Here is a 26,873-nt window from a genome sequence, read left to right on the forward strand (position 1 = left end):
CATAGACATGATAATGCCATCCAATTTACAACACAGGGCTAACTCATTTTATTAAGCAGAGTTCTAGCAAGCAAGGCAAGTTGTTTAGAATGGTGGTAATCTAGACTACACATAAAATTAAGTTTCCATTCTCATCTTCTATGGAAATTCTGCATCTTATTTTCTTCCTAATTGTAAATATACAGAATGATGATTTAACTCCTCAATTTTCCTCTTTCCAATTCCTACCCAGGCTCTAATAATCCTCAGGAAAAAGAAAGAATATAGTTGAAAAAAGGACTGTTCTTTTTCAGGATGTTTTCAGGGATTCAAATCAAATTACATTTTCTGGTATGGAATGGCCCATTTAAAGCATTTTCATAGTTTAATGAGAATCTCATACCTTAAATCTTTAAACCAACAAATCAGTAATCTCTCACTTTATCTAATAGATTTATAATCATCTTAACATAGCTATCAACAGCATCAGTGAGAGGAGAATTCCTGGCAGTTAATTTGTTCCTGCTGCTTATTTGAGTTGTAAATCTTTTCTCAGGACATAAAAAACTGGTTCTAGGGAATAGAAAATAATTATCTCAGAGGGAGCTAAATCTCAGATTTGTTTTCTAAAGTATATATAAAACAGGCTTCTTTCCAGTTGTTAATCAGACCAATTTGGAGTATTTATTTTGTTATGTTACACACAACTTTTTTTCTCATTGGTTTTCTCTGAAGAATCCAGATGGCTCTTTGAATTTATGTTACTAATTCAATGAAGTTTTTTTCAAAAGAAACACCATTGACAGGTCTGGCTCTGTAAAGGCACACAGTCAATAGCTTTTATCTAGAAGGATCTGAGAGATCACCTAGTGGAAAGTTCTCACTAGAAAGATGGTTCAGAATCTGGCTAAGGTCCCATAGAAAAGGAGGAAATGGGACCAAAGTCTGGACTATGGGCATACATGCTGATTTTAGATAGATGAGAGAGAGAGAATACAATAGAATAGAAAGTTGAAATGACACATGGAGAAGAAAAAAAGAGAAGAGCAGTGATCAGGTACTTTTTAGAAGTCAAAATTAATATAGAAATCAAGTTTCTGATTTTGAACAGAGCCAATGATCTGTTGTTTTTTCTGGGCATCTGGGAAAAGGAAATTGACTCGTATAAGCTAAACACACACCTTAAAAGGCAGTTCTTACACAGACGAGGAGCCCTGTTTAAGCCTTTTTACTCAAAACCTTTACAACTTACCCGGGGCCCCACAGTGAGGGACATAAGTCGGTATGTGTCAAGAGGCCCATGTTTGAACACCAACTCTGTCCTTTGCCTGCTCTGTGACCAAGCACAAACCATTTATCTTTCTGACCTTCAGTCTTCACTGATAAGATTAAAATAATAGTGTCTATATACTACACAGGGTTGTTGACATAATTATAGGACATAAGAAACTAAGGAAAAAGGTATATAAATGGAAAATATGAAATAAGATGGCCATGAAGTTCAAATATAAAATATAAATGTGCTAAATGTTAATTAAAAGACAGGCTCTCATGGCTTTTACAAGAAACCCAATAATGTTATCTTTATGAGGCAATTTAAATAGTAAGATGCACAAAGTTGAAAATGAAAAAAAAAACCCAAAATCTCCTATACTCATGAATTTGAAAACCTATGTGAAATTGATAAATTTAAAGAATATAAAATACCAATGCTGATACAAAAACAGACTCTGTATCAGTCCCCAGTTGTCAATTTTTCTGTTTGAAATTGCACTTCCTTACTTTGATATAAAAGGGTAGACTGAGAATCCATTTATTCATTAAATACTTACTAAGCAAGTACTAGAAGCTTGGCAGGCATTTTAGACCAATAAATGCTTCAGAAATGGAAAGACTTTCCTTTCTACCCTTTCCCAAATAAGCCAGGCATATCGTGTATGAAAAAGAGAAAGGAAAAGAAGCAGCAAATACTTAGCAGAGTGGCTGACGAGAATTAGGAGATCCTTAAACAGAGATACTGACCTGCAGCAAATAGCTTTCCTAAATAATTTGGAAGAGGAAAGTGTTCATCTTACTCTAGGAATGTCTGCAGAGGACAGGGGACTGGAAGACGAGGAGGACACAACATAGAGGACATAAGCAGCGGACTGCCAGTGACGGCTCTGGGAGGGAGCGTGGTGCTCACAGAGGAGATGTTATAAGGAGGCTTGGGAGACTGCAGGTCCTGGGGGTGGGCAGCTGTTCCCAATAAGATGATAAAGGCTCCCTCAGAGGCCGCTGGCATCTCCTTGCTCATTAAGAATGCCCTAGTGTCTTGAACATTACAGACACCTGCTCTCATCCCAAAGCCCAGCTGGGCCTATGGACACCTAAGCAAGACCCATTCCCTCAACCAGGTATATTCTTGTCCTCAGTAATGGTAACCCTGAAGGCTGAACAGTTGAAGACTGAAAATTCTAGAAAAACATTAAAATTTCCTTCATAATTAGTGGATTTAGATACTATTTTCAGAATGTGACAAATTGTGTTTTAAGGGTGTGTCACTTAAAACTCTTAAAATCTTACTGCTCTCACACAGCTTGTTTAAAACAGCTCCAACCCCCATTCTTTAGCAAGCCTGCCTGCAGGTATTGGTTGATGGCTGTGTCAAATTGCTTTGGACAGACTCTGTATCAGTCCCCAGTTGCCAGTTTTTCTGTTTGAAATTGCATTTCCTTACTTTGATATGAAAGGGTAGTCTGAGAATCCATTTGTTCATTAAATACTTACTAAGCAAGTACTAGAAGCTTGGCAGGCATATGAGGATGGAGAAACTGTTGCTCTGAGGGGTCTGATCCCTCCCCACCTACACGGTGTGATCTGATTCTCCCCTTGAGGTTTACTGTCCATACCAGTGCATAAATCATTGCTTTTAGGATCATCATTTCTGTTTGGACAGACTCATTCCAGAGTCCTACTATGGGCACCCAGTTGATTGCATTTTAAGTGACAATGATGAAACTATTTAGTAAGTCATACATAACTCTCTTGTTAGGATCTGGTTTTACAACTACATTAAAATATTATCTTGGAAATACGAGTTGGCCAAGTGAATTAATTAATTAATTAATTAATTAATTGATGTGAGAGTCTGTGGCTTACTACTTTAGTTCCTTAGCCAGCCGTATACTCTGGTTTGACCATTAGTATGTCAGCATTATTTTACTTTATCCTTCTGCCTCCTTCCTGATTAAAGGCCTATGCTGGTCTTCCTGATTAAACTTTCTTTCCTTGATAAGTGGCCCTCCTTGATTAAATTTTCAGTTTCCTTGCTAACAAGTGGAGAAAATTATTCCATCAGAATGCAAGAATGATTAACACTAGAATCATTTCTTCTTAAAATGCCCTGTTTTTCCAAAGTTATTTTCAGTTTGTGCAAGAAAAATGACACAAGCCAGTGGCACTGGGTCCTTAAGCCATAAGACATTGTTCTGAATGGTTTACATGTATCTAACTGATTTAGTCTCTGAAACAGCTCTTTGAAGCTGATAGTTGTTTTATTTCTATTTTACAGAGGAGAGACTGAGGTCAGAGGAATCACAACCAGCCTTGGACTCTCATGGCAAGTGAGGCAGGAGCCTCGGCTTGAACTTAGGTGGTTTGCCCCAGTGTCCACGCTTTTAACTCCTGGGCTATGTTGCCTCAGTTTCCCAGAAAGGAAGGGTTTAAAAAGCTGATGGAGTCTGGGTTTGGATTATGCACACTCATTAAGAGCCTTGCCCCATCTTATCAGTCTCTACCTTCTAGATGTGCTACCTCTTTAATAGCTCTAGAATCTGCCCCTTTTTCACAATATACACCACCATGGCCTTCACTCAGCTTTTCTGTTAATCACTGGATAATTTCAATCACCTTTTAAAATCTGTCTTTGCTTGGGTTCACCCTCTTCTAATTCCTTCTGCACATTGCTACCAAATCTAAATCACAGATCTGATTCTAATGCTTCAAACTGCTCAATGGCTCCCCATAATCCATGCATGCAGTCTAAATGAACCAGCAGAGTCCACACTGATTATCATGTTAGGCAAGACACTCCACACCTGTGTCTCCTGGTATGTCCAGCTTTGTTCCTGCTTCTCATCGCCTTACCCTCTACGTTTCAACAATGCAGAAACCCGAGCTATTGTGAACACTCCTTTACTGTCAACAGTCCATCTCCCTTCTTTCAGCAAGAGCACCTTATTTGCTTTTGTGCCATAAACCTCTCTGTCCCTGGGCCGATTATCAATCCAAATTCACACTGCTACCTGCTCTGTGAAACCATGGTGGGGCCTTTAAACCTTATTCCTTTGCCACTGGGCTTGATGTTAAGGAGAGAGTGCTCGAAGCAATGAAGGAGGAAAGGTTTTGTCATGGTTCTGACATGTTCCTTCAACAGGCTCTGCAGCAGGGGTAGCTTCTCCAATACCAGGTGACCAGCAGCGTCCCTCAGCAGCCCCCACCCACCAGTGATTCTATGATGGAATGCCCCAGGTAAGACAGCTGTCCATGAGCAGTTTCCCCTGATGCCCTAAAGGGCAGATTTCTAGCAAGTTCCATTAGTTTGTGTGGCACAGTGACCGCCCAGTCATCTGGGACCTAAGGACATCTGGACCTCTGCCCAGTGGAGGTTTCCGTGGACTGTCCTCAGTCCTAGGAGCAGCAGCTGTTTCTTATATCTGCATTTCTATATTCCTTAGAGTTCTCTTTACTCTTTAGTAGCCAAACCTGTTACCCTAACCTGCAATTAGAGTTAATAATTATTTATATTAAACTTTCCCTGCTCGAATGACTGTGTAGTTTTGTTCTTACTCTTGCACAGAGTGATACAGCCCCCAATTCTTTGGCTGAAGTCAACCTTTTTTTCCAGTCACACTCAACTCTTAGTCCCCAGCTTTGGGCTTGAGCTTGTGACCCCAGCCTCTTCACTCCAATCCAGGCAATCGGCGCAGGGAAAGGTGCATTGCATTCAGTTCAGTGAGACCCAATCCTGAGACCTCCCTTTCCCAGCCACATCACCCTTCCTCATATTATCCTCAATGAACAACAACACTTTCTGGTTGAAATGATGCCATCCCAGGCTTGTGGGTGAGAAGGGAGATGAAGAGTGTGGGCCAAATTAAGAAATCAGCACATCCTGTTCTCGCTAAATAATTAACTCAGAGATATGTACCTGATAAACAGGCTGACAGGACTGACAGAATTGTGGAACTTTTATTTGAGCTATCAGGGAAGAGAATTTCCTTTTTCTTGTTTTCTTTAGTCTAGGATAATGTAATACTAAGAATGGTTACCAGCTATCTTGAGACTATGAGAAAAGGGCCCACAAAAAGAGCCATCTCTGAGGAAAAGGAAATAGAAATCTGGTCCTTGTCACATCTGTATGCCTTGATCAAGCTGTGCCTGAAGCTAAGTACCTCTAAACTTTTAGTTGAGCAAATATATCTAGTGAGCCAATATATTCCCTTTTTAAAAGACCAGATTAAGCAGGGTTTCTGTTATTTAAAACAGAAAAACATCCAAATTATTATGTTTTCCTTTTAGGAAAATTTTCCCAGCATGCACTGTGCTCTTAATGTCTTCCCCATTTGCCTACAATGCTTTAAAAGCAGGAGCTGCATCTTATTCACCTTTGACATTACATATCTTGGCTCCCAAAACTTTATTCATTCATAGCATCTTGTATGTATCAGAAAGGATAATAATAAATAAATTCCAAACAACCCACTGGCATGAAGTTAATGTCATAATAGCTCTGACAGAAAAGCTATGCTAAGAACCTGGGCAGGGATTTCTACCTTTAAAATAAGAGAACTAAACCAAGACTATTGACAAAATAATAAGTTACAAAGCACACACAACTATGTGATGCTAATGTCATGAAAAACACACGTGATATTAAAGTCACCCCGTCTCATCAATGTCCCCAAACAAGAGGGAAGCAGTGTTACACTTGGCTCCTGCTTGCCACTAAGAAAATGTGACTTTGCTGAGAAGCTAAGGAGTTATTGCTTTCTATCTTAAAGTTTCACTGTCTAGAGAGAAATTCTGAAATAACAGAGGACGTCATTACTGCACAACCTAGACTGAAGACTGAAGAAAGGTGATTGTTTTTTCTGACACACATGTCTAGATGAATTTATGTGTATAATGCCATTATCAATGCTAAGGATTGACAATATAATTTGATTACATTAATTCAGACTCTAGGGAAAATAAAATAGCCCTGTTCGTGATCACTGATTGAAATGCAGGATTCCTTTAAAAGTATTGAGTGCCACATATCACACTAACATACTGACAATATCAACTGATTGCAGGATACACCAGGTGTCTGGTTAGGGAATCACTCACCAGCAACTTCAATAACAAAAGTGATTATAATTCAGTACTTCTTAATGATGTCTGATATGTAAATAATTAGCTTTCTCAGGAACAACAAACTCCCACTTTGACGATGACTCTGTTTTGAACTATATGTTACCCAGTATTCCATCACAATCGTCCTGGGTTCGGAACAACTACAACAGCAAAAACGTTTTGAAGTCATGTGAATCCTTCATATCATATTTTCAAAAAGAGTTCAACCATCAAAGTACACATAAATACTTGCATGAGAGAACAAGTAGCTTAACATGGGCAACTAGAATAACTATATGTTATATGAAATGATGGACTCTTCAGTAGTCATAGAAACCTAAGTTTCCAAATACAATTTTAAGGCAGCAGCATACAAAGACCTAAACACTTCAAGATCACACAACCTGCAGAGAGCTCCCAAAACTTTATTCATTTTTAGAGGATGAATGCTCTTTACCCACGATTATGCAATTTGCCAACCGTTACCTATCAGGGTGCAGGGCAGAGAATGGAGGTGGATATTTTCAGAGAATAAATTGACTATCCTTCATCTACTCAGTGAGTTATTGATGGAAAAACATAAATACAAGTTTCCGATAAGAAGACAATGCTCTCTATGTTCCTGTAACTTACTCAGAAATGACAAAAAAAATCAATATGTAGAAAGAAAAGCAATACAATTTTTGGCATATGGCCTAAAAAATAAGAAGTAAAGTACCATGTGTAATGCTTAAGGGTAAAATAGCTGTGCGGTGGTTAACATGGCAGGAAACCACAGGACTCACCACAGGGTGCTTACCCAAGGAAATTTATTTTTTCATCCTAAATTAAACACTAATAAATAGATACTTGGATACAACACTCATTTATAGGAAGATGTGCTTCTGTGGAAAACAACAAAAATTGTACAAAGTAGAATGATGCACCATGCTCATGTGTAACAGATTGTTGACACATTGTTTTTTTCAGAGGTGGGGGGGGGGACTAGCCCCAAGATATGAAACCCTTACTGACCTAAACCCAAAGTATGACAAGGGCTACACAACCTGACTAGTCCTGGTAGCTCCAGAAACTGTAGTTCCTACCTCATTCCACAAGATGGAGACATTCCACCACGACTGTTCACTCAGAGGCTGTCTAAGGAGACCAAATGTGCTGTTTAGTCTACAATTTTACTACTGACAACCTGACAGGACTACTTAATATTGCTGGGTTGACCTTTCCATGATTTTGTGCTATATATATATATTTTTTTAACTTACTTTAATTCACTGTTAGGAAGAGAATACAATTCACTCAACATTAAGAGAGGCTAAACAATATTATCAGCCAAGAGCACTAGTCAAAACAAGTGGGTAGACAGGTGGGCTTACAGGCAGCCCCTGGACCTGCATCACACCACAGTCCCAGATTTCCTGGGCACCCTGATGTGGGCAGTTCAGGGCGAATACCTAGCCAGTCACCACTCCAGGAGTAGCTGAACACAGCCTCCTGTGGCAGGGAACACTGACACATGGGACACAGAGTTAACTTCTTCCGGCTCAGTCCTTCCTGCTCTCCCCTGAAAAAAGGAAGCCTGTCCTTCCGGGGAAGATCTTTCTTAAAATGATACTTAGCAGGCTGCAAGGGAAAGATACCAACATTTTTCCTCCAACACACTTGACAACTAAGTAATTGTCACCTAAAAGATGCATGTAACACAGGCACGGCTGGAGGAATGACAAGCCCGTATTGCCTTCTGCCAGAAGCTCCAGGGACCTTACAACGGCTACACAGCCATTTACCCAACACTTAATTTGCACCAGACTGTGATCAATGTTTCACAGGAATTTCCCCATTCAAGCCTTTCCACAACCCTGAGGGCTGTACTGTCTTTAGCCCCATAGTAACAGATGAAGTGTCTGATTGAGACAAAAGTAGGTTCCATACTGAGCTATGACATGGCTGGCAAGTAGACATCAAACCAAGATCCAAGTTCATCTTACTGTGGTGGCCAAGGGTTGATCATAACGTTCTACTGCCCCTCAGGAGCCTCTGACATAGGTACAGTCTCTCCTCATCATGCTCACCTCATCCAGTCTGCAAGGGCCCTTCCTGCCTTTGAGGAGCTATTCTCTGAGAAGAACTGCCAGGCAGGCTCTGCTTTGTGTACCCTGTCCTCAGGCACCCGTACAGAAGCCATGAAGAACTATATCTCACCCTGTGGCTCATGACCATGGAACTCAGGCTGGAGGTATTAGAATGTGAGGCCTTTCAGAATATTGCAAAGTTTATACTTAACTTGGAAATCTTGCCTCCTTGACTGGGGCCGCCTTAGGTAAGACCCTTACCAAGATTTCTGAGAGAGAATGCTTGTGTTTTGGAAATTTCTTAATCCACCTCGGTACTAACAAATCTGGGATGGTGGGGTGAGAGTGGGTTCTCATTATTCAGTTCCTAGCTCACCTGCCCCCTCATTGTTCACTGCACTGACAAAGAAAGTAAGACCTGGACGGAAATGTGTAAGTCAGGAAGAGACAGAGCTACAGAAACTACCAGCAACAGGTTGGTTCCCAAAAAGGAAAGCCCATGGTCACACCCCACCATCTAGGGACCTGGCTCAGACCAGGTTTGCTGCCAATATTCCAGTAACAAGATCCACTGCAGGCATGGAATACTCTCTAGCCAGAAGCTATGGTCCTAAGCAAGTGAGTTACATCATCTTAGTTCAAAGAATTGAACCATTCTGATTGCAAGGAGACACCAATGAGCAATGAGGAAAATGGAGGAAGACCTAGCTGTCAAGGGCTGGATGGCTGCCTTGGCCTCTGGGCCAGTGAAATGTGTGACCAAGACAGGAAACTAAAGAGTTAAAAGGAATCAAGGAACCATGACAGGACATATGTAATGAGGACCTATGACTTGGTGGAGCACATCTATGCTCAGGACCTGCTCCAGGTTATGTCTGATGTCAGGTTTGGTGCAATGAGATTGACTCTTGCTACTGGAGGTGCGGGAGGGGCTTGTTTTGATGACCAGACTGAAGCAGGTTCACAGACCATGATCCCACGGGAGGCAAGGCTGGCACAGGTAACAAATACACTTGAACACATGATCTAGTTTAAGGTGGGCACAGATGGTTATTTGACCAGCTACCTAGGAGAGCTGGCCTCACCTGAATCGCCACACTGACGGGCACTCAAGACAGGGAAAGACAGATGTCAGAGCTCCTTGCCTGCAGCTGAAAGAAGGCACTGTTTTGTACTCTTGAGAAGTAAGGGTGGGTGGGTGAGGGATTCAAACTCTATTTTAAGAGAAGGAAAACAATTCAAATGCATCATCTACAACTTTTTTAATTATTACTGAACATAATTTTAGTATTAGGAAGTTGGCGGGTATACCCCTGGGGTGGGTGAGTGATCTGGTAAGACGTGAAGTGTCCTTTGTCCAGGACAGTGCGGTAATGTGCATGGCCAATATTGCCCACCGCACAAGTAAGTTCTGGTAAGTTCTACCCACAAACATACGTACAATTTTCAGATGAGATAAAAGTCTCATGACATCTGCCATGTCCGCCAGGATGAGTAAGCGCGTTACAGCCGATAGCAATGCCCTCGCCGCCCGCACCATGGTGCCACGCTTCACCGACGAGCACGGGTCATCAGCAAACTCGGACGAGGCGACACGCATGGTCTCACCTGGAAGACAAAGACGGACAGTCATGTGGGTGGACGGCCAGCCCAAAGGCTGGCAATCAAGAAGATCTGTGGGTGGACGACGATGGTGCTCACTGCAAACCTCCCAGAGCCAGGCAGCCCCTCTGCCTCCACTGTGCCACAGAACATTTCACAGCAGACGCATCAGGGCATGTGGACCAGGGCAGTGGACAAGCACGGTGTCCATGTCACACTGAAGTGTGAACCTATGCTTTTAGCATCAATAAGGCATATAATCTAATGTGTCTAATAGTTGGGATGAATTTGCTTCAACCTTAATCATTCTCTCTTCATTTCCCTTGGAACTAGTGGTATTTACTAAGCAGCTAGCTGAGGTCACCGGCAGTTGAGGTACAAAGTCAACTGCTCCACAGAGGAGTGAAACTTAACACTTGGTTTCATGAATACTGTGTTCTTAAGTGAGCTAATCAGGCAGTAAAAGACTACAGAGATACCCAAACCTAGTCTTTCAATACTCTGCAGGTTATTCTCTAATCTAGGGAACAAACATTTATAAGAAAATTGAACCAATTCAACAAATATTTAAGCACGTTTGTGTCAGCTAATAAGACTAAGCTCTGGAATCATGAAGATGACTGACAACACCCTGGTCTCAAGAAGTTCAACATCTAAGAAGGAAAGATACTGTGAATACATACTCATAGAGCGCTTACATGCCATAATAGGCACATGATTGAGAATACAGGCAAAGGAGAGGAGGGAGGCCTTGCTCATTCAGTGAGGCCGGGGAAAGACTGTCAACTTCGACACGTTTTGAAGAACTAAGAGGTGTTCACCAGTAAGACAGAGGCAGGAAGGGTGCCTTAGTCCACACAAATACTTTGTGAGGCCCCGAAACCTGGACCAGGACGCAGGGCAAAGAGGCTGCAGTCATGTGAAAGGCACCGTGGGGAAGGGTATGGGGGAGACAGGGGACCATGCTTAGAACCCCATGGAAGAGATCTGGACTGTGTCCTCAGCTGGAAGGGAAGTACATTAATCAATTTTTATTTTGGCCACATTGCAGAAAACTGCAGGGGACAAGTCTAAGGCAGAGAAACCCAATAATAGGGCAAATGCAGTTAGAGTATGAGACCAGGGAAATGGGAATGTGATCCAGAGAGGAAAAAAAATACTAATGAGATCTATATCAGAGAAACTACAGATCTGGGGGCTGATCAGATGTGGAGACCAGAGGGAAGGTGCAGCTGACGGTGAGCACCAACATAACACAAGCCTTAGGCACATGCTTGCACAAAAGGGACCCCGGGAGTGGGAAGCACAGGGAGACCACTCATCAGGATGAGACCACTCCCACAGCAACAGGGCGGACAGCCGGGCTGAGAGAAAGCACAGTGAGGCTTCACACAACAGAGCGTATACAGGGGCACAAAAGCTTCAATACACTTTAAGAGTAGACTTAATATGACTGATTAAATTAGGGTAAAACAATTCATTCAATATATTATTTATAGAAATGATTATTTCTCATCTATTAATCAAAACATAGCTCTTTTAAATGAAGTCAATTATATCACCGAACGTCTGTTCATCCTGTAATTTATCCTAAGGTAAAGAGGGAATAAATAAACAAAAACCTCTTACCATTTTATAGGCAGGTCAGAATACAATGTATTTTCTCAGTTAGTTATAGTTATTTAAAACCTCATAGCGACACTTTTTATACTTGGGAAATGTAGGTGTGTAAGGAAATGCATTTGCCTGAAGATCTTTAAGAGGCCACCATACACAACAGCTGCATTGCCCTGCTGACCAGCCTAGTCTTCATGCTTAGGCACAATCAAATACCTTACATAACAGCAGCATACAAGAAGTTTAAAAATCCATTACCAAACTGATACAATGGTGAATTTTCAAGATGTATGACCCTAGAGGACTAAATAAACTTTAAGGTAGAGGATGGCAATTAGGAGATACATATTCAGTCCATTCAGGACATCAATCTCTTGCCTTCCTCCACCTCCCCCCACTAAAAAAGGCTCATTAGCAGATATCTGTGTGCTGTGGAGACGTCTACCTCATTTTCACCCTGTATGGTGCAGCTAGAAAAAACATTATACACCAAGGCTAATCTACTGAAACATTGGGAGGGTCACCACAGGTAAAGATGGACAAATTTGTCAGTGGTATTCATGGGTTAGTCAGCTGCTGTTGAAATGGATCCACTTACTCAAGGGAAGAGGATATTTTATTCTGCCTATGAACATAGGGACCTACACGGTTGAACCCAAATTCTGCAGGTAAACTGCGACGACCCACAGCTTTGGTAAGAGTCGACCACCCAGGTTGGGCCACTCTCATAACCAAGGGCCCTGAGAGGAGGGTCCGGTCTAACCCAGTCATCCACCCCGACTAAGCCTGTGGCAGAACAATGCCTAATCAAACAAAAATTCAAGTTTGGGTTTTCACATAGTCCTTCGGTATAATGGCACTTCATCCAGATGCTGACCAACACTGTTTCAAAACCAGTGGGCGGCCCACAGCAGCGCGGAGTCTTGGGTGGGGCTAATCAGCCTGGAGCCCGTGTGGGCACCACGGAGGGCTGCTCCGATGTCCATGAGAAAGAAAGGGTGGGGCGGGGGAGGGTAGGGAAGGAGATTGAGGGGAGAGAGGTTCACACTGGTAAACGGGACTATGCAAATGGAAATCTCATGCTAAATTCTGAGATCATTTTAAGATACAGAAGATGATTTAACTCGATTTAAATTAAAACTGAAAACTCATTTTATGCAGATACAAATGATTTCATGTTGCTAAAGATTTTAAAGGAAAGACAATCCTAAATTAACTATGACTTCAATGTGTTTTATATCTCTGTAGTTTGGGATTACTGAATTAAAATGGAATTCTATATTGCAAAATGTTGAGTGAGTTTATAAGGATAAAATCATCTATTTCCTTAGGGAGCTGCTTTTTCTAGAAGATTAAAATATTTAGTTAAGAAATAGCATGCATGCGTAGGAGAGGGAAGGGAGCAGATAGCAATCCTGCCTATTTCTTTTATATATACTCTTATATTCAATCTCATTTACTTGATTATAGACTGAAGCTCGCAGCAGGGTTTCTGTGGTAAAGCCTTTGAAGTCCTCATATTTCTATCCACCTGCTGCCAAAAAGAAAGTTAACATCTCCAAATAAGTGACTGAGGGGAAATAATAATTAGTATGTATAGAGTGCTTTTATATAAATATTTAGCATATAAATATTGTTCTAAAAGCTTTACATATATTAACTCATTATTATTTTTAGTTGTTATTGTTAGTCAGGATTCTCCAGGTTACCAAACCACCACTCAGAGAATCCTAAGTAATACAGCTTTCAATTCTATTCTATTGTTCCATATATCTATCCAAAGGCCAGTAACATAAAGTTAGTATCTATGTAGTTTGGCAGTATTTTTTTTTTAACGAAGGTATCATTGATATACATCTTATGAAGGTTTCACATGAGCAACATTATGGTCTCAACATTCACCCATATTATCAAGTTTTCCCCACCGCACTGCAGTCACTGTCCATCAGCATAGTAAGATGCGGTCATATTTGTCTTCTCCATGCTATACTGCCTTCCCCATGACCTACCTATATTGTATGTGCTAATTATAATGCCCCTTAATCCCCTTCTTCCTTCCTTTATACCCACCTTCCCCCACCCCTCCCCTTTGGTAACCACTAGTCCCTTTTTAGAGTCTGAGTCTGCTATTTTGTTCCTTCAGTTTTGCTCTGTTGTTATACTCCACAAATGAGTGCTATCATTTGAAACTTGCTTCCATATCTTGGCTCTTATAAATAGTGTTGCAATAAAGATAGGGATGCATGTCTTTTCGAATCTGGGATCTTGTTTTCTTCAGGTAACTTTCTAGGAGTAGAATTCCTGGGTCAACTGGTATTTCTATTTTCAGTTTTTTGAGGAACCTCCATAATGCTTTCCACAATGGATGAACTAATTAAAATCCCCACCAACAGTGTAGGAGGGTTCCCCTTTCTCTGCATCCTCACCAGCATTTGTTGTTCTTTGTCTTTTGGATGTTGGCCATCCTAACTGGTGTGAGGTGGTATCTCATTATGGTTTTAATTTGCATTTCCCTGATAATTAGTGATGTGGAGCATCTTTTCATGTGCTTGTTGGCCATATGAAATTGTTCTTTGGAGAATTGTCTGTTCAGATCATCTGCCCATTTTTTAATTGGGTTATTTGCTTTTTGGGTGTTGAGGCATCTGAGTTCTTTATATATTTTGGATGTTAATCCCTTATTGGATATGTCATTTATGAATACATTCCCCCATACTGTAGGATGCCTTTTTGTTCTGCTGATGGTGTCCTTTACTGTACAGAAGCTTTTTAGTTTGATGTAGTCCCATTTGTTCATTTCTGCTTTTGTTTCCCTTACCCAAGGAGATGCATTCAGGAAAATGTTGCTCATGTTTCCATTCAAGAGATTTTGCTTATGTTTTCCTCTAAGAGTTTTATGGTTTTATGACTTACATTCAGGTCTTTGATCCATTTTGATTTACTTTTGTGTGTGGGGTTAGACAATTATCCAGTTTCATTCTCTTGCATGTGGCTGTCCAGTTTTGCCAACACCAGTAGTTGAAGAAACTGTCATTTCCCCATTGTATATCCATGACTCCTTTCTCATATATTAATTGGCCATACATGTCTGGGTTTGTATCTGGGCTCTCTATAACTCATTAATATTAAAAAAGAATTAAGTTCCAAACTTACAAGTAATTAAGCAGATAGTAACTTCACTCAGTGTGGTGAGCATTTTGTAATGTATATAATTATTGAATCATTCTGTTGTACAGCTTAACTAATATATTTCATATCAACTTAATTTCAATGAAAAAAAATGAAAAAAATCCCAAAGACTTTAGAATCACATACTGACCCCATCCCAACTAGTACTAAATACGTAAGCATGGTCATTACTCGACTTTTATGTCTCAGTCCCTTTAAGGGCAAAATAGGGGTGTTAATAGGGGTGACAGCTACCTCACAGGCAGCCTTAGGATTAAAGGTTAGAGCTGATGCATTCAAAGGACCCAGCACAAGGCTTTACCCTTAATGGGTCTAACTCATTGGTCTCATTAATACCACTGTTACCACTACTATCTTTACAACCCTCTCCAATATAAGAAGAGGTGGTGAACTCCTGGTTAAAGATTTGAAAGTGTAGTTTTTGGTTGATTCTACTCCATATATACACAATACTTCAGAAGTAAGAAAACATCTGACTAATAACAATACCTACTGTTTCAAGGCAGAATATACCCTGCCCCCTAGCAAATGGCTCTGGTGTTTGACTTTCAAACTGGTGCTTGTCCTGGTTCTTACGCTGCCTTGGAGGCATTGGGGTGGATAGACAGTTGTACATAAGCTTGAGTTACTATCAATTCAAATGTGGAGTGATGCAGGAAATCACTAATAACTAGAAGAGAGGACAACATGATGAGAACAGATTCTCGGGAGTAGAAATGGCATTTCGGAAGCAGATCATGAATCAAAACGGCATGAACATCATGTGGCTCTACTTTTGAAGCATGAGCCTGCACATTAGATAGGCATTTTTTAAATAACAGACAAAGGAATTACTGGAATACTGTGAGAAGCAAGGAAAAAGGTATGGTGAAAAACTAGGTTCAGAGAACATAGGGTGAATGTAAGGGAAAACTCAGAAATGTTGGTGGTCCTGGATGCTAATGAAGATTTAACTCGTATTTTCATTGTACTCTTTGAGCAATGGTAGGCACAGTGCTTATCCCTAGAATCAAATAATGGAGGGAACTAGAGTAAGGATAAAAATTAAAAAAACTTCAAGCCACTGAGAAAATGCAATGAAACAACAAGAATAACACTGGGTAGGGAGAGAAATTTCTATGTACCTACCAGCAGCAATCAGAGAACATTTGATGAGTTATCTTTCAGAAAGTTCTCTATGCCTATATGTTTAACCAGCAGTTATGATATGTAATATCTACAACAGCATAGTCCTCTTCATCTAATTACATAAATTGTCTTGTATCTATTGATACTTAATATTCTAAATTTTCCCCCATTACAGAATTCCAAGAGATGAGAGAAAAAGAGCAGTAAGTTCTGATCATCTTAGCTATAATTTATTCTCTTTTCATAATAACCTACACTTGCTTGAACATGTATTTTCCTTGAGGTACACATCAAAGGATCCTGAGCAAAGGATCCTGTACAGTATTGCTGAAAATGCAACATATTTTTAGAGAAAAAAGCAAGATTAATGGCATATAATACCTGACCACTACTTCACAAACGCTTGGTTAGTTCTGTTCACCAAACTGTGTTATCTTCATTGAGAAACACTCACAGAGCCAGTTCAGGAGTAAACATAACAGAATTTAAAAATGGCAATTGAGTAGAGGATGCAAAAACATTTGTTTATATATCTCCATCTGTACCTGTAGTATGAGCTGAGACTAGTACACTATTTTGTTCACTTAGCAGAGTATTATGAGGAAGGAAGGAAAGAAAGGAAGAAGGGAGGAAGACATTTATCCAATTATTCCCAGGCTCCACCACTCCCTATTATCTCCTATCAAGCTGATTTTTGACTGTCTGTGCCTGCATATTCTCCATTATCTAATTACAGAATCCCTAGATACGAGAGAAAAAGAACAAAAAGTTCCAATCATCTTAGCTATGATTTGTTCTCTTTTCTGGCTAACATTTGAGTCTTCACCTCTTTCCCAAGAATGTAAGTGCAGTCAGAGTACAGATCTTTATTCCTGGCAGTTAACATGTATTTGACAAGGTGAATTCACTCAATAAATATTGGGAGAAGCAGAGGAAGGCCAGCCTAGCACTTTATGTATTGAAACATATCAAACTGAATCTGAAGCAAGGAGAAAGGACAAAAGAGACCATGAATACTATGAATTTCTCAACGACATAATAATAGGAATATTTTCTTTTTTTTCTTTTAAGCTCGGACTCATGAATTCAGGAAGCAGTGGGAGGCTGAAAGATTTGAGAAAGGTGGGTGCTAGGAATTGGCAACTCCTTTGCTTTTCCTTTGTTTTGCCCACATAGGCATTTGTTATCCAGAGGGGGAAAGTGTTAAAACTTTTTTTGGAAATAATCAAGAACTTGAGGGAGCAATGTGTGCACTTCATCCCAGGGTGGTTATGACTCAAACCTAAGATTAGGTGATAAGGTCAACAATCAGATTTTTTTCTCTGAGGCTCAGAAATGATGAAATCATATATTTTAAAAAGCAATATCTGCATTAAAATAAGCTCCCTCCTGCAGACCCTTTTAGTTCTAGCACTGAGCATCTACACCAGTGGTTGGCACAGTTCAAATCCTTCTATTCCCCAAAGCAAGGTAATCTCTAGTCTAAATATGTCTTACTCAGAAGAAGGTCATATATATGTATGTGTGTGCATATATGTATATTATGTGTACACATATACTATATACATACATAAGGCAGGCATCATTCAAACAACATCAAAACCATATAATATTACGAAATGTGGTTGCTGCCTTTTCCTTTGTCATTCTACCAAGGATAGTAGACTCCATAGGCTCTTAATCATTTTCATTTTCCCAAGGAGTTCTTGGAGCAAACAATAAATTCCATAGACAGTGACAAATGCTGATGGGCCCAGAGCCTCTTAAGTGACTGTGAGTTGGAGAACTTCTGACCTGGGAGGGACCTCCATGGGGTTGTTCAGTACCTCACTCTCCTCTTACATATAAAGACACCGAAGTCAAACAGCAAGTGACCTGCAGGAGGTCAGGGAGCAGGTGAGGCCAGTATCCAGTCCCCTGACATCCCAGTCAGGGCCTCTTGCTAAAGCCCCACAGTGGCTGAGAGAACAACGACACACACAGTAACACCAGCAAATTAAAACTTATTTGCCCCCTAACAAAATCCCAAAATAACCACATGGCTTTGTTACAACCCTGCCTCAGTGGCTTGAGCAACTCCAAAGATAAATGTACACTCTCATTTGGTCAGGCTCAGAGTTCTTCGTCAAGGTGGAGTCTGTTTCACTGCAATTTCCCCCCATCAAGATATGTTCGGTGTGCAAAAGTACTACAAATGTCAGTAACTGATGATGAAGTCTATTGAATGTTATGAGCTATTAAACATCGTTAGAGATAGTAATGCACCACCTTTCAGAAGGCACAGATCATTAGGCATATGGATTTTAATTATTTCAGCTGTAGCCTTTTCCTGGGTTGGGAGGAAAGGGTGCAGGGCAATTTTGCACTGTTGTGGCCAGAAAGATCATCAAGTTGCAATACGGCACACTTTATAAATGACACTTTTGCAAGAAGCTGTGAAATGTAGCAAGAGCCACATTCCTTAAAAAGGTGAATATTGTCTTGGGCTTAAATGCAGTGGAAGTCCATAAACTTGGAAACATTAGACAGTGCTGTGCTAAGCTTAAGAGAAAAATGCAGTATAGAGTATCAATATTGAACCCAATATCATTTAATGCTTTTTATAAAATAAAGGGAAAAGAATTGATGGACATGTACATTTCATTGTGCAATAAATGTGTTTCTGAAATGTGTACTCTATCAAGTACATAATTAAAGAAAGCCTATTGTAAGTTAGTTTGTAAAGCAAATAAACAATAAATTATCTTTCATACAAGTCCAAAATTTCAGTAAGGCTGTTTATGTAAGACAAGTCTCTCCCTAAAAAGCATACTGCTAACTTACTCATATTCTAAAGTCAATAAATGTTTTATTGATCAGTATCTTTATCCACAAGCATGATCACAAATCAAAACCCACTAAAATGTCAACAGACTGATAGAATACTTCATAGAGAAATGTGAGTTCAAAAACCTTTTTAATGTGATGAGGGAAGAGATAATGCCACCACTGGCATCTAGATGGGGCAGCAGAAATAGAATGATCATTACAAAATGCAAATGTAGAGGACACTGGTTCCTCTAGCTAATTATGATATTTATAAGGAAATACAGAATAGGGGCAATGGAGAAGAGAGATCTAATGTCCAAATTACAGAATTTAAGAATATCTTGGAAGATATCATGCAGCCTAAATCTTAGCAGATGCAAAATCCAGATGTGTCCTCTAGGACAAAAACCGTGTGCATTCCTAGGAATTTGAGACAATTTGAGACAGCTCTAATTATTAACATTTTTTCTTCAACTGTTTGGTCTTTGATACACTCTTCTTAACCACACATAAAAATCTAATCGTCTCCTCAGCAGGATAGATCTGGAGAGATTTTTTTAAAGTGCCTCTGAAGAAAAGGGAAATGTCAAAACAAACATTGATCAGCCACTGTCCCAGAACTAATGTTGTATATGAATTATGGAAAGGACAACTAACAAAAAGAAATGAACAAACAGTTTCCCCAAGGTTTCTAAAGATTAAATACCTACTAACTAGTCATTCAAGTCAGGATGATTTGTTTGTTTTTAAAATGACCTTTCAAGCAAATTAACAGTGTAAGCATGAAAGGGGTTGCCAATCAGCTTTGGAGGGATCAGAATGGTTTCTGACATGTTGTAAAAACAATTGATAACTAGTCATTCTGATCTATTTCAGGATCTGAATTTCTATATATATGTGAAAGGCATTGAATATGAGTTCACTGGTGGAGCCCAACTCTTCAGTTTCTTTTGGGAGAAGATACCTATCAGGAAACATCTGGCTTGCTCCAGGTCATACAGCCAACCAGGAGCAGAGTCCACACCAGAAGCTATACCTTGACCCTGGGTTTGCATTTCCTGCAATTTACCAACATAGTGCATTTCTTTAGACAGACCCCTTTTTTATTAGGGCTCAGAAATTCACAACTGACTGTCATCAAGTTAGTTCATATATTTAAGCCGGTTTATACCAGCTTGGAAGTCTTGAGGCTATGCTTATGTGCAAATATATCTGTGTTTGGTATTTCAAAAGTGCCATTAGTACAACTAAATAATACTTGCATCACTGATTCCATACCAGCTAAAATATAAATGCAAAGAAAAGAAAATGAGAAGTATCAAAAAAGGCACATTATATAATTTGCTTCTTACAGATGGCAGATAAATAAACTACACTTGAAATTGCTATACTGTAAAATAAAAAGTCAACTTAACTTTTTCTAAAGTGGTCTCTGGCTAAACGAAACATAGGAACAATTCTCATAATGAGAGAAGTTGATTACGATAGCGAACTCTATCACATATTTCAAAATTAGAAACAAAACAGACAAGGTTCCAAGTAATTTACATCATCAACACGGTAAATGGTGCTATAAAATTATGGCTCAATGAAGTTATATTTTGAAATACACCATGAAGAAAACTGATTTTCTTCACTAATTTGAGGGTTAAAAAAAAAAAGGTCAGATTCCAGGATTTAAATGGCACAGTTGTTGCTTTAATTTCTGAACTGCCATTGATTTTCCAGTCATTGCAGAGAAATGGCAATTTCTTAAATGCGATTAGTGCCATGAATCTTCTTTCCTGAACAGGCAGAAGGCACCCGTGTCACCATTATTCTGGTTCCTGTATTCAGATAACTCCAAGAAGAAATACATCTTAATAAACAACAGTATATCAATTGTAATAAAACACAGTTAACAAAAATGTATTTGTCCAATAGAAGGATCTGGCAGTAGGTAATGAACAAAATTGATTTAAGGTAACTCAAAGCCCCATATTTAAGAAGACAAACTGCCAAAATGTGCTAATCAAAGTTTTCCTCACTTCTTGATCAATAGTTTGTCACTAGGGACATGGCATATCTCAAACAGCCTTCTCTCCTTCCAAATCAAAAGTATATATATATATATATATATTTTTAAATAAGTGAAATTACCTTATAACAAACATCAACCTTGACAGAGAAAAATGTCCCAACAGGGTAACATGCAGCCTTAAGGGTGAGGCACTTTTGGGAGTTAGAGGTACTGTCTACTATACTGATTATATTTGTAGGGTTGGTTGTAAGATATTATCTATAAATGTGTGTTTTTGTGCAAAGTTTATAGAGTTATATTCCATTTCATTCATCTTTTTATTCATTCAGTAAGCATTTATTCAGCACCTGCTATGTAGCAGATACTTGTTAGGTTCTATATATTCAAGATGAAGTGACAATTCCTGACCTCCAGTTACTTGCAATCTGATCTTTTTGAGTCCCTAACAATAATCATCTGTAGAGACAGGACCACCGAGTAATCACTTGGAAATTCAAAAAAGAAGAAGCTGCATTGTAGGGAGCTGGGAATCATGAGTATGCAGGAGATGCTTAGTCAACTATAATAAGTAAGAGTGGACAAAAAGAATCTGTGTGTGTTTATGTATCTATCTATATGTATTTCTTTCTCTCTCTCTCTCTCTCTCTCTCTCTCATATATATATATATATATATATATATATATATATATATATATATATATATATATATATATGGCAGACAGATGGCAGAGATCATCCACACAATGTCAATCCCCTCTCCTCTAACTGCCTGCTATATTGGTAAAGCACAAAGAATATAGATAAGAATTTGCCAGCCAAATGCACTCTTCACCATTAGTTAATTCCCCAGCACTATATTGAGCAGGTCAGGGTCAACAGTGAGGCTGCAGGGCTTCCTGACATCAAGCCAAAGTGAAAACTGGGTTTGAGGGGTCTAGATCACCTTTTCCATGGGCTGATTCAGCTTTTTTCCAGTATTTCCAAAGGGAGGAGACCCTATCTTATCACATTAGTTTCATGAAATTGGAAGGAAGTGTAGAGACAGAAATTAAAGAATGTGGATGACAAGAAGCCAGTGAATTTTAACTTTTTCTCTCCTTTTACTGGAAATGATATCCACTACCTTAGTCAAAATAATGAAGGGTATCCAAAATTAAAGGAAACATAGGCCTTCTTTTTTTTTTAATATGCCAGTTAAACTGTCAAATAACATGCTCAATACTTTTTTCTTTAATCCCTAAGCACCATCTCTTATAGAGTACATAAAAATTTAAAGCAGAATCCAAATGTTATGCTGAAAAGAGGTAAAACAAATGCATTCTTTTCTCTGTATTTCCAGACTTTTTGGACACTGGTGGGTTAGCAACTGGACCCGTTTCCGATTCTCTTGCCAGTCTCAGAGTTCCTCTGCCTCTGGAAGGCTGCTTCTAAGCAAAAGGGGCCCCATTCTGTGCTTCTTAGTGTTTATTTACTTTAAAGTAAAAATGGAAAAAGTGACAAATGCCTTGAAAACTGCGTTGTATGCACTTGCCAAGGAATGTAGATATAGCCCAGTTCCCTGGAAAACATAGTTCTCAACACAATTTAAAAACTCAAACTGTAAATCTAGTTTAACCTCCTATGTAGATCTGCCTATAGGGGGAGCATATTCTGGTCATGATGTTGTCTTAACAGGCAAAATTTCCACTCCATATGACAGCATAATAAGGATTAATTAACATGATTTTTAAGCAAATACACGTGCTTTTGTTTGTTCTTTTTAATTCTTATATCATTTACATATTATGGCGATGGATCAACTGAGCAGCAGTTGCCCAGGGGCACTGCTGGGAGGTTCCTGATTGTGGTTAGTACTGGGAAGGTTTTGAACAATGAAGAGAAGCTCATTTTCAATTACTTCTCTGCACGGCAAGGACTTCTCACCAATACAAGCTTAAAGGAAAGTTTGGGGAAGAAAATGCAGATGTCAAAGAACCTGGAGATGTACAGAACTTAGATCGGACACAGGGAACTGAAGCCTTACTAAGCAATACCTGGGCTTAACAAGCAAAACTAAACCATCTTCAGATAGTACTCAGAGCTATGAAGGAAGCAGCAGCCATCCTGGCACACCAGACAGGGAACAATGGCAGCTCAGGCTGACTGAGCTCAGGCCCGCAAAGAGGTTACCACCCAGTCACACTCATCCAAGGGTGTTTCTAAGGTGGAAAAAGAGGCCTGTATGGATTCACCAGCATGCATCCCTTACAGGACGCCCTACATAAACAACAGATGGTTAACTATATTTAATTCTCATGATTCTCATGACAGAGTGTTGGTTCAGTGATTTTTTAATAGACCCATTTGTTTTCTTAATACAATTCCAAGTTAAAGAATCTTTTCAGGTATAAATGCAAAAGCATGCACACACACATATCACATAAACTCCCACCAAGTGTGCGCTACTGAAATATGCCAGCAAGGCTTTGGCATGAAGAGCTGGCAAGACCAGTAAATGAGATCATTTATAGAATTTAGCCTTAAGGCTTCTTTTGCCTCATATGCTACACATTATAATTACATTTGAGAACACCCAAAACTAATATTTTCAATGATCAACAGATGCAGCTAGAGATCACTTCCAAAAATGGCACCATTGCAAAAATCTATTTTGCCTATGATATGTGGATCTCTTCAATGTTAATTAATGTCACCTCCTCACTTCCAGTTAGTTACCTTTAGCTAATATTTTCTTTCCCAGAGAACAAGAATAGATGAATAAATGACCTCAGGGACCCCTTTCCATGCTGGATATTATGACACAAAACACAGTATCAGCTGTTATTTAAAGTACTACCTACCAGGCACAATGCTAAGCACTTTACATACCTAATGTCACAATGAGGTGAACAACATTAGCTCTGTTTCCAAGATAAACTATGGCTTAGCTTAGAGAAGTTTATTAATTTGCCAAGGTCACAGAACTAGTCAGCTTCAACCCTAGAATTTAACGCTACTAGACTTAGAAGTCTGTGATCTCAGTAAACTTGGAGCTCTAAGCTAAGGGTCTGCTGGAAGAGAACCCTACAATACAACGTGATGACGAGGATGATGATGGTGACGGCAGTGACAGTAACCGTGAATCCCGACATAGCTTACGCTGTGCCAGATGCTGTTATAAGCACTGTCTTTACTCATTTAATTCTCATGAAAACACTAGGCAGTAGGCATCATTCCCATTTTATAGATGAAGAAAACTGAGTCACAAAAGACTATTTAGTCAAAAGCTAAAAACACTTTCAGTAATGGAATAAGGATTTTACTCTAGAAAGTCTAGCTATAGATTTTAAAATTTAACCACTTCTAAGATAATGCATGCACCTGGTTAGAGGTCAAGCAAAATAATAAAGACCAGTAACAAAAATATAGTTATAACACCAATAATACAGTTACAACACCAATATACATGTCTATTATATTGAAGTTACAACACCAATATACATGTCTATTATATTGAAGCCATTTTTTTGAAATTGATCTTTCAAATAGAATCTAGACAGTAAAATGATGTCTTGATGAACCATAATTTTAAGGAACTAAGACAATCTTTAAACAAATACAATTATGAGGAGATACACAAAGTAGGAAACGCAGGGAAGAATGCCCTTGTCTATTAATGTTAAATCAGACATCTAGGCAACTATGCTTGTCTTGATTCATAAATGTGGCTATCAAGTTGTGTTCAGTCCCAACTCTTTTTTTTCTAATTACAGACTATTTGAGACACTTTGTTAATCTGAAAATAGCCAACAGTCCAAGATAAGAAAAAACACCTGACTTTTCTTTTAGACTAGAGTATAAGTTTTGTACTGTGATGCCCTAATCACTGTTTTTTCATTAAGACTTAAGACATATTTAAAGAATAGCTCACTGTGCACACAAAGACCACATTTGCTTCTTCAAAAACAAGCACACTGTACAGTAGAATGAAAATCAATAATCATCTATAAAGATTACTCTGATTCGTACCTATTGTGCACATATATGCTCAATAATTACAGGCCAAAAGAAGCAAGAAAAATAACTAATACTTCATCATCTGGCAGACTTGGTTAATTACTTTGAATTCCACCATTTTAAAAATTATAGATCTAGCACTTCTCAGCACTAATTTGGTATCATCTACTAGTCCTCTTTAGTGAGAAATCGGGGCTCCTCTGAATATTAGGCTTATTAACTTTTACAAATGGAAACTAAGAATTATAGTAAAAATGTTAATAATATTAATATTATGCTAGCAAAGTATTAAGTAACAAAACTACCAGTACAACAAGCTCATAAAATAATGTGCTTTTTCTCAAAGAATATTTCAATGAAGAACCTGGGCTCAGAATTCTTGAGAGTAAGTCTTGGTTCTCACATTTTTTTTTTTTTGCTTCGGTTACCTTGTGCAAGTTATTTAACCTTCCTGAGACTCAGTAAAATGGATAAAATAGCACTCCATGTCACAGATTCTTTAAAAGATTAAATATGACTATATGAGAGACTACACAGCATAAAATATGTCTCCAAGATGCCTGGAAATACATATTAAACACAGCAAAAATTCTTATAATGAAAGGGCAATCCTTGAACCCAAAAAAAGGGAGAAAAGAAAAATTAGCAACCTGGAAATAGACACAGTAAACTGAATCTAAGGCATTGATAAACTTAGAGTTATTTACAATCTTAGTAAGTAAGACTATAGACTTTTAATGGCCACACGTATGAGACAGGAGAGTATCTTGACCCTTACAAGTATTTAAATCCTTAACGTGCTACATCAGTGGAAATATTAACTAGAAAAAAATGTGTCCTATACCAAAGAGAAATAGTAAAGAAACTTGTCTGCCCAAGCTCAGGAAAAGCAAACAAAAACAACAAAAAAACAGATGGTCTCATTTACAATTGATAACGATAGCTATAACTACAGTACTATCTCCATGTGTTTGTAGGAAACTCACATAACCTATCTGCATAAACTGGGAAATCCAGAGCAGATAAATTATTTAAATTTTTAAAAAACAGTTTCAGGTTGCTGGTGTTTTGCGGTCCCAGTCAAAAATAAAATCAAATGCTTTTTGGAAGCATGCATAGGACTCTCTCAAATAAGGCTTCATGAAAAATGAATATACAAGTCAAAACTATAGAACTCTGCAGATGAGCTCAGTGGCAGAATAAATGATCTTAAAGAACTTAATAATTAAATTAAAAAAATTAACAACTAAAGAACTTCAGATCATGGAGGAATGATAAAATATACAACTATAGTTTTAAATATTTATGGAACTAGAATAGAAATTTGAAAACATGAGTTAAGGATATAATACTCTAAGAAAGTACATAAAAATAGAACAATTTTTAAATAACAAATTAAATCTGAAAGGAAGGAGTAAATAGATTAGATACACCTATGAATAAAATCAGTGAAATGGAAGACAGCTAAAGAAATTAACTGCACCCCTGCCCCCAAAAGACAGTCAAAGAAATGGAAAATAAGAAAGAAAACAGACACAGAGAATATAGAGACTTTATTTAACATAAATATAATCAGAGTTGCAAGGAAGAAGATAAATAGAATGGGAAAGAGCCAGTATTTGTGAGATAACGGCTAAGAATTTTCCAGATTTGAATAAATACATGAATATTCTGATTCATGAAGTACAACATATACCAACCAAGATAAATAAAAAACAAATCCATACCTGGTCGCTTCATAGTAAAATTTTTTTAAAAAATGAAAATCAGAGGTTTCAGTTCAGCTTGAAAATAAGGACAGACCATCTACAACATAATGACAAATTACACCGACAAGCATCCCTGTCTATGACAAAAATCAAAGCAAAAATAGACTGTGGCATCATATCTTCAACATGCAGAGAAAAAAATAAAAGGCATCTTATGCCAAGCTAAGATATATAAAATAAGAAAAAATTAAAAGACAGTTCCAGAAAACATCAGACAGCATACTACCAAGGACCTGTACTAAGGGAACTATAAATACATACATTTTATATATATATATATAAAATCATAAAATATATATATATATTAAATCATGAAG

General features: G+C 38.5%; 1 protein-coding gene across 6 annotated transcripts in view; it reads right to left on the minus strand.

The window, feature by feature from the left end:
• Nucleotides 1-26,873, minus strand: part of CTNNA2 (catenin alpha 2) — a 1,115,489-nt gene that overhangs the window by 756,294 nt on the left and 332,322 nt on the right. For all 6 annotated transcript variants that reach the window (XM_073241862.1, XM_073241858.1, XM_073241861.1 and 3 more), the window contains one exon: nucleotides 9,868-10,034. In XM_073241862.1, the coding sequence (XP_073097963.1) occupies nucleotides 9,868-10,034 (167 nt within the window). The remainder of the gene's footprint in view (nucleotides 1-9,867; nucleotides 10,035-26,873) is intronic.

The sequence above is a fragment of the Manis javanica genome, chromosome 1, assembly GCF_040802235.1.
Source record: "Manis javanica isolate MJ-LG chromosome 1, MJ_LKY, whole genome shotgun sequence".
NCBI lineage: Eukaryota > Metazoa > Chordata > Mammalia > Pholidota > Manidae > Manis > Manis javanica.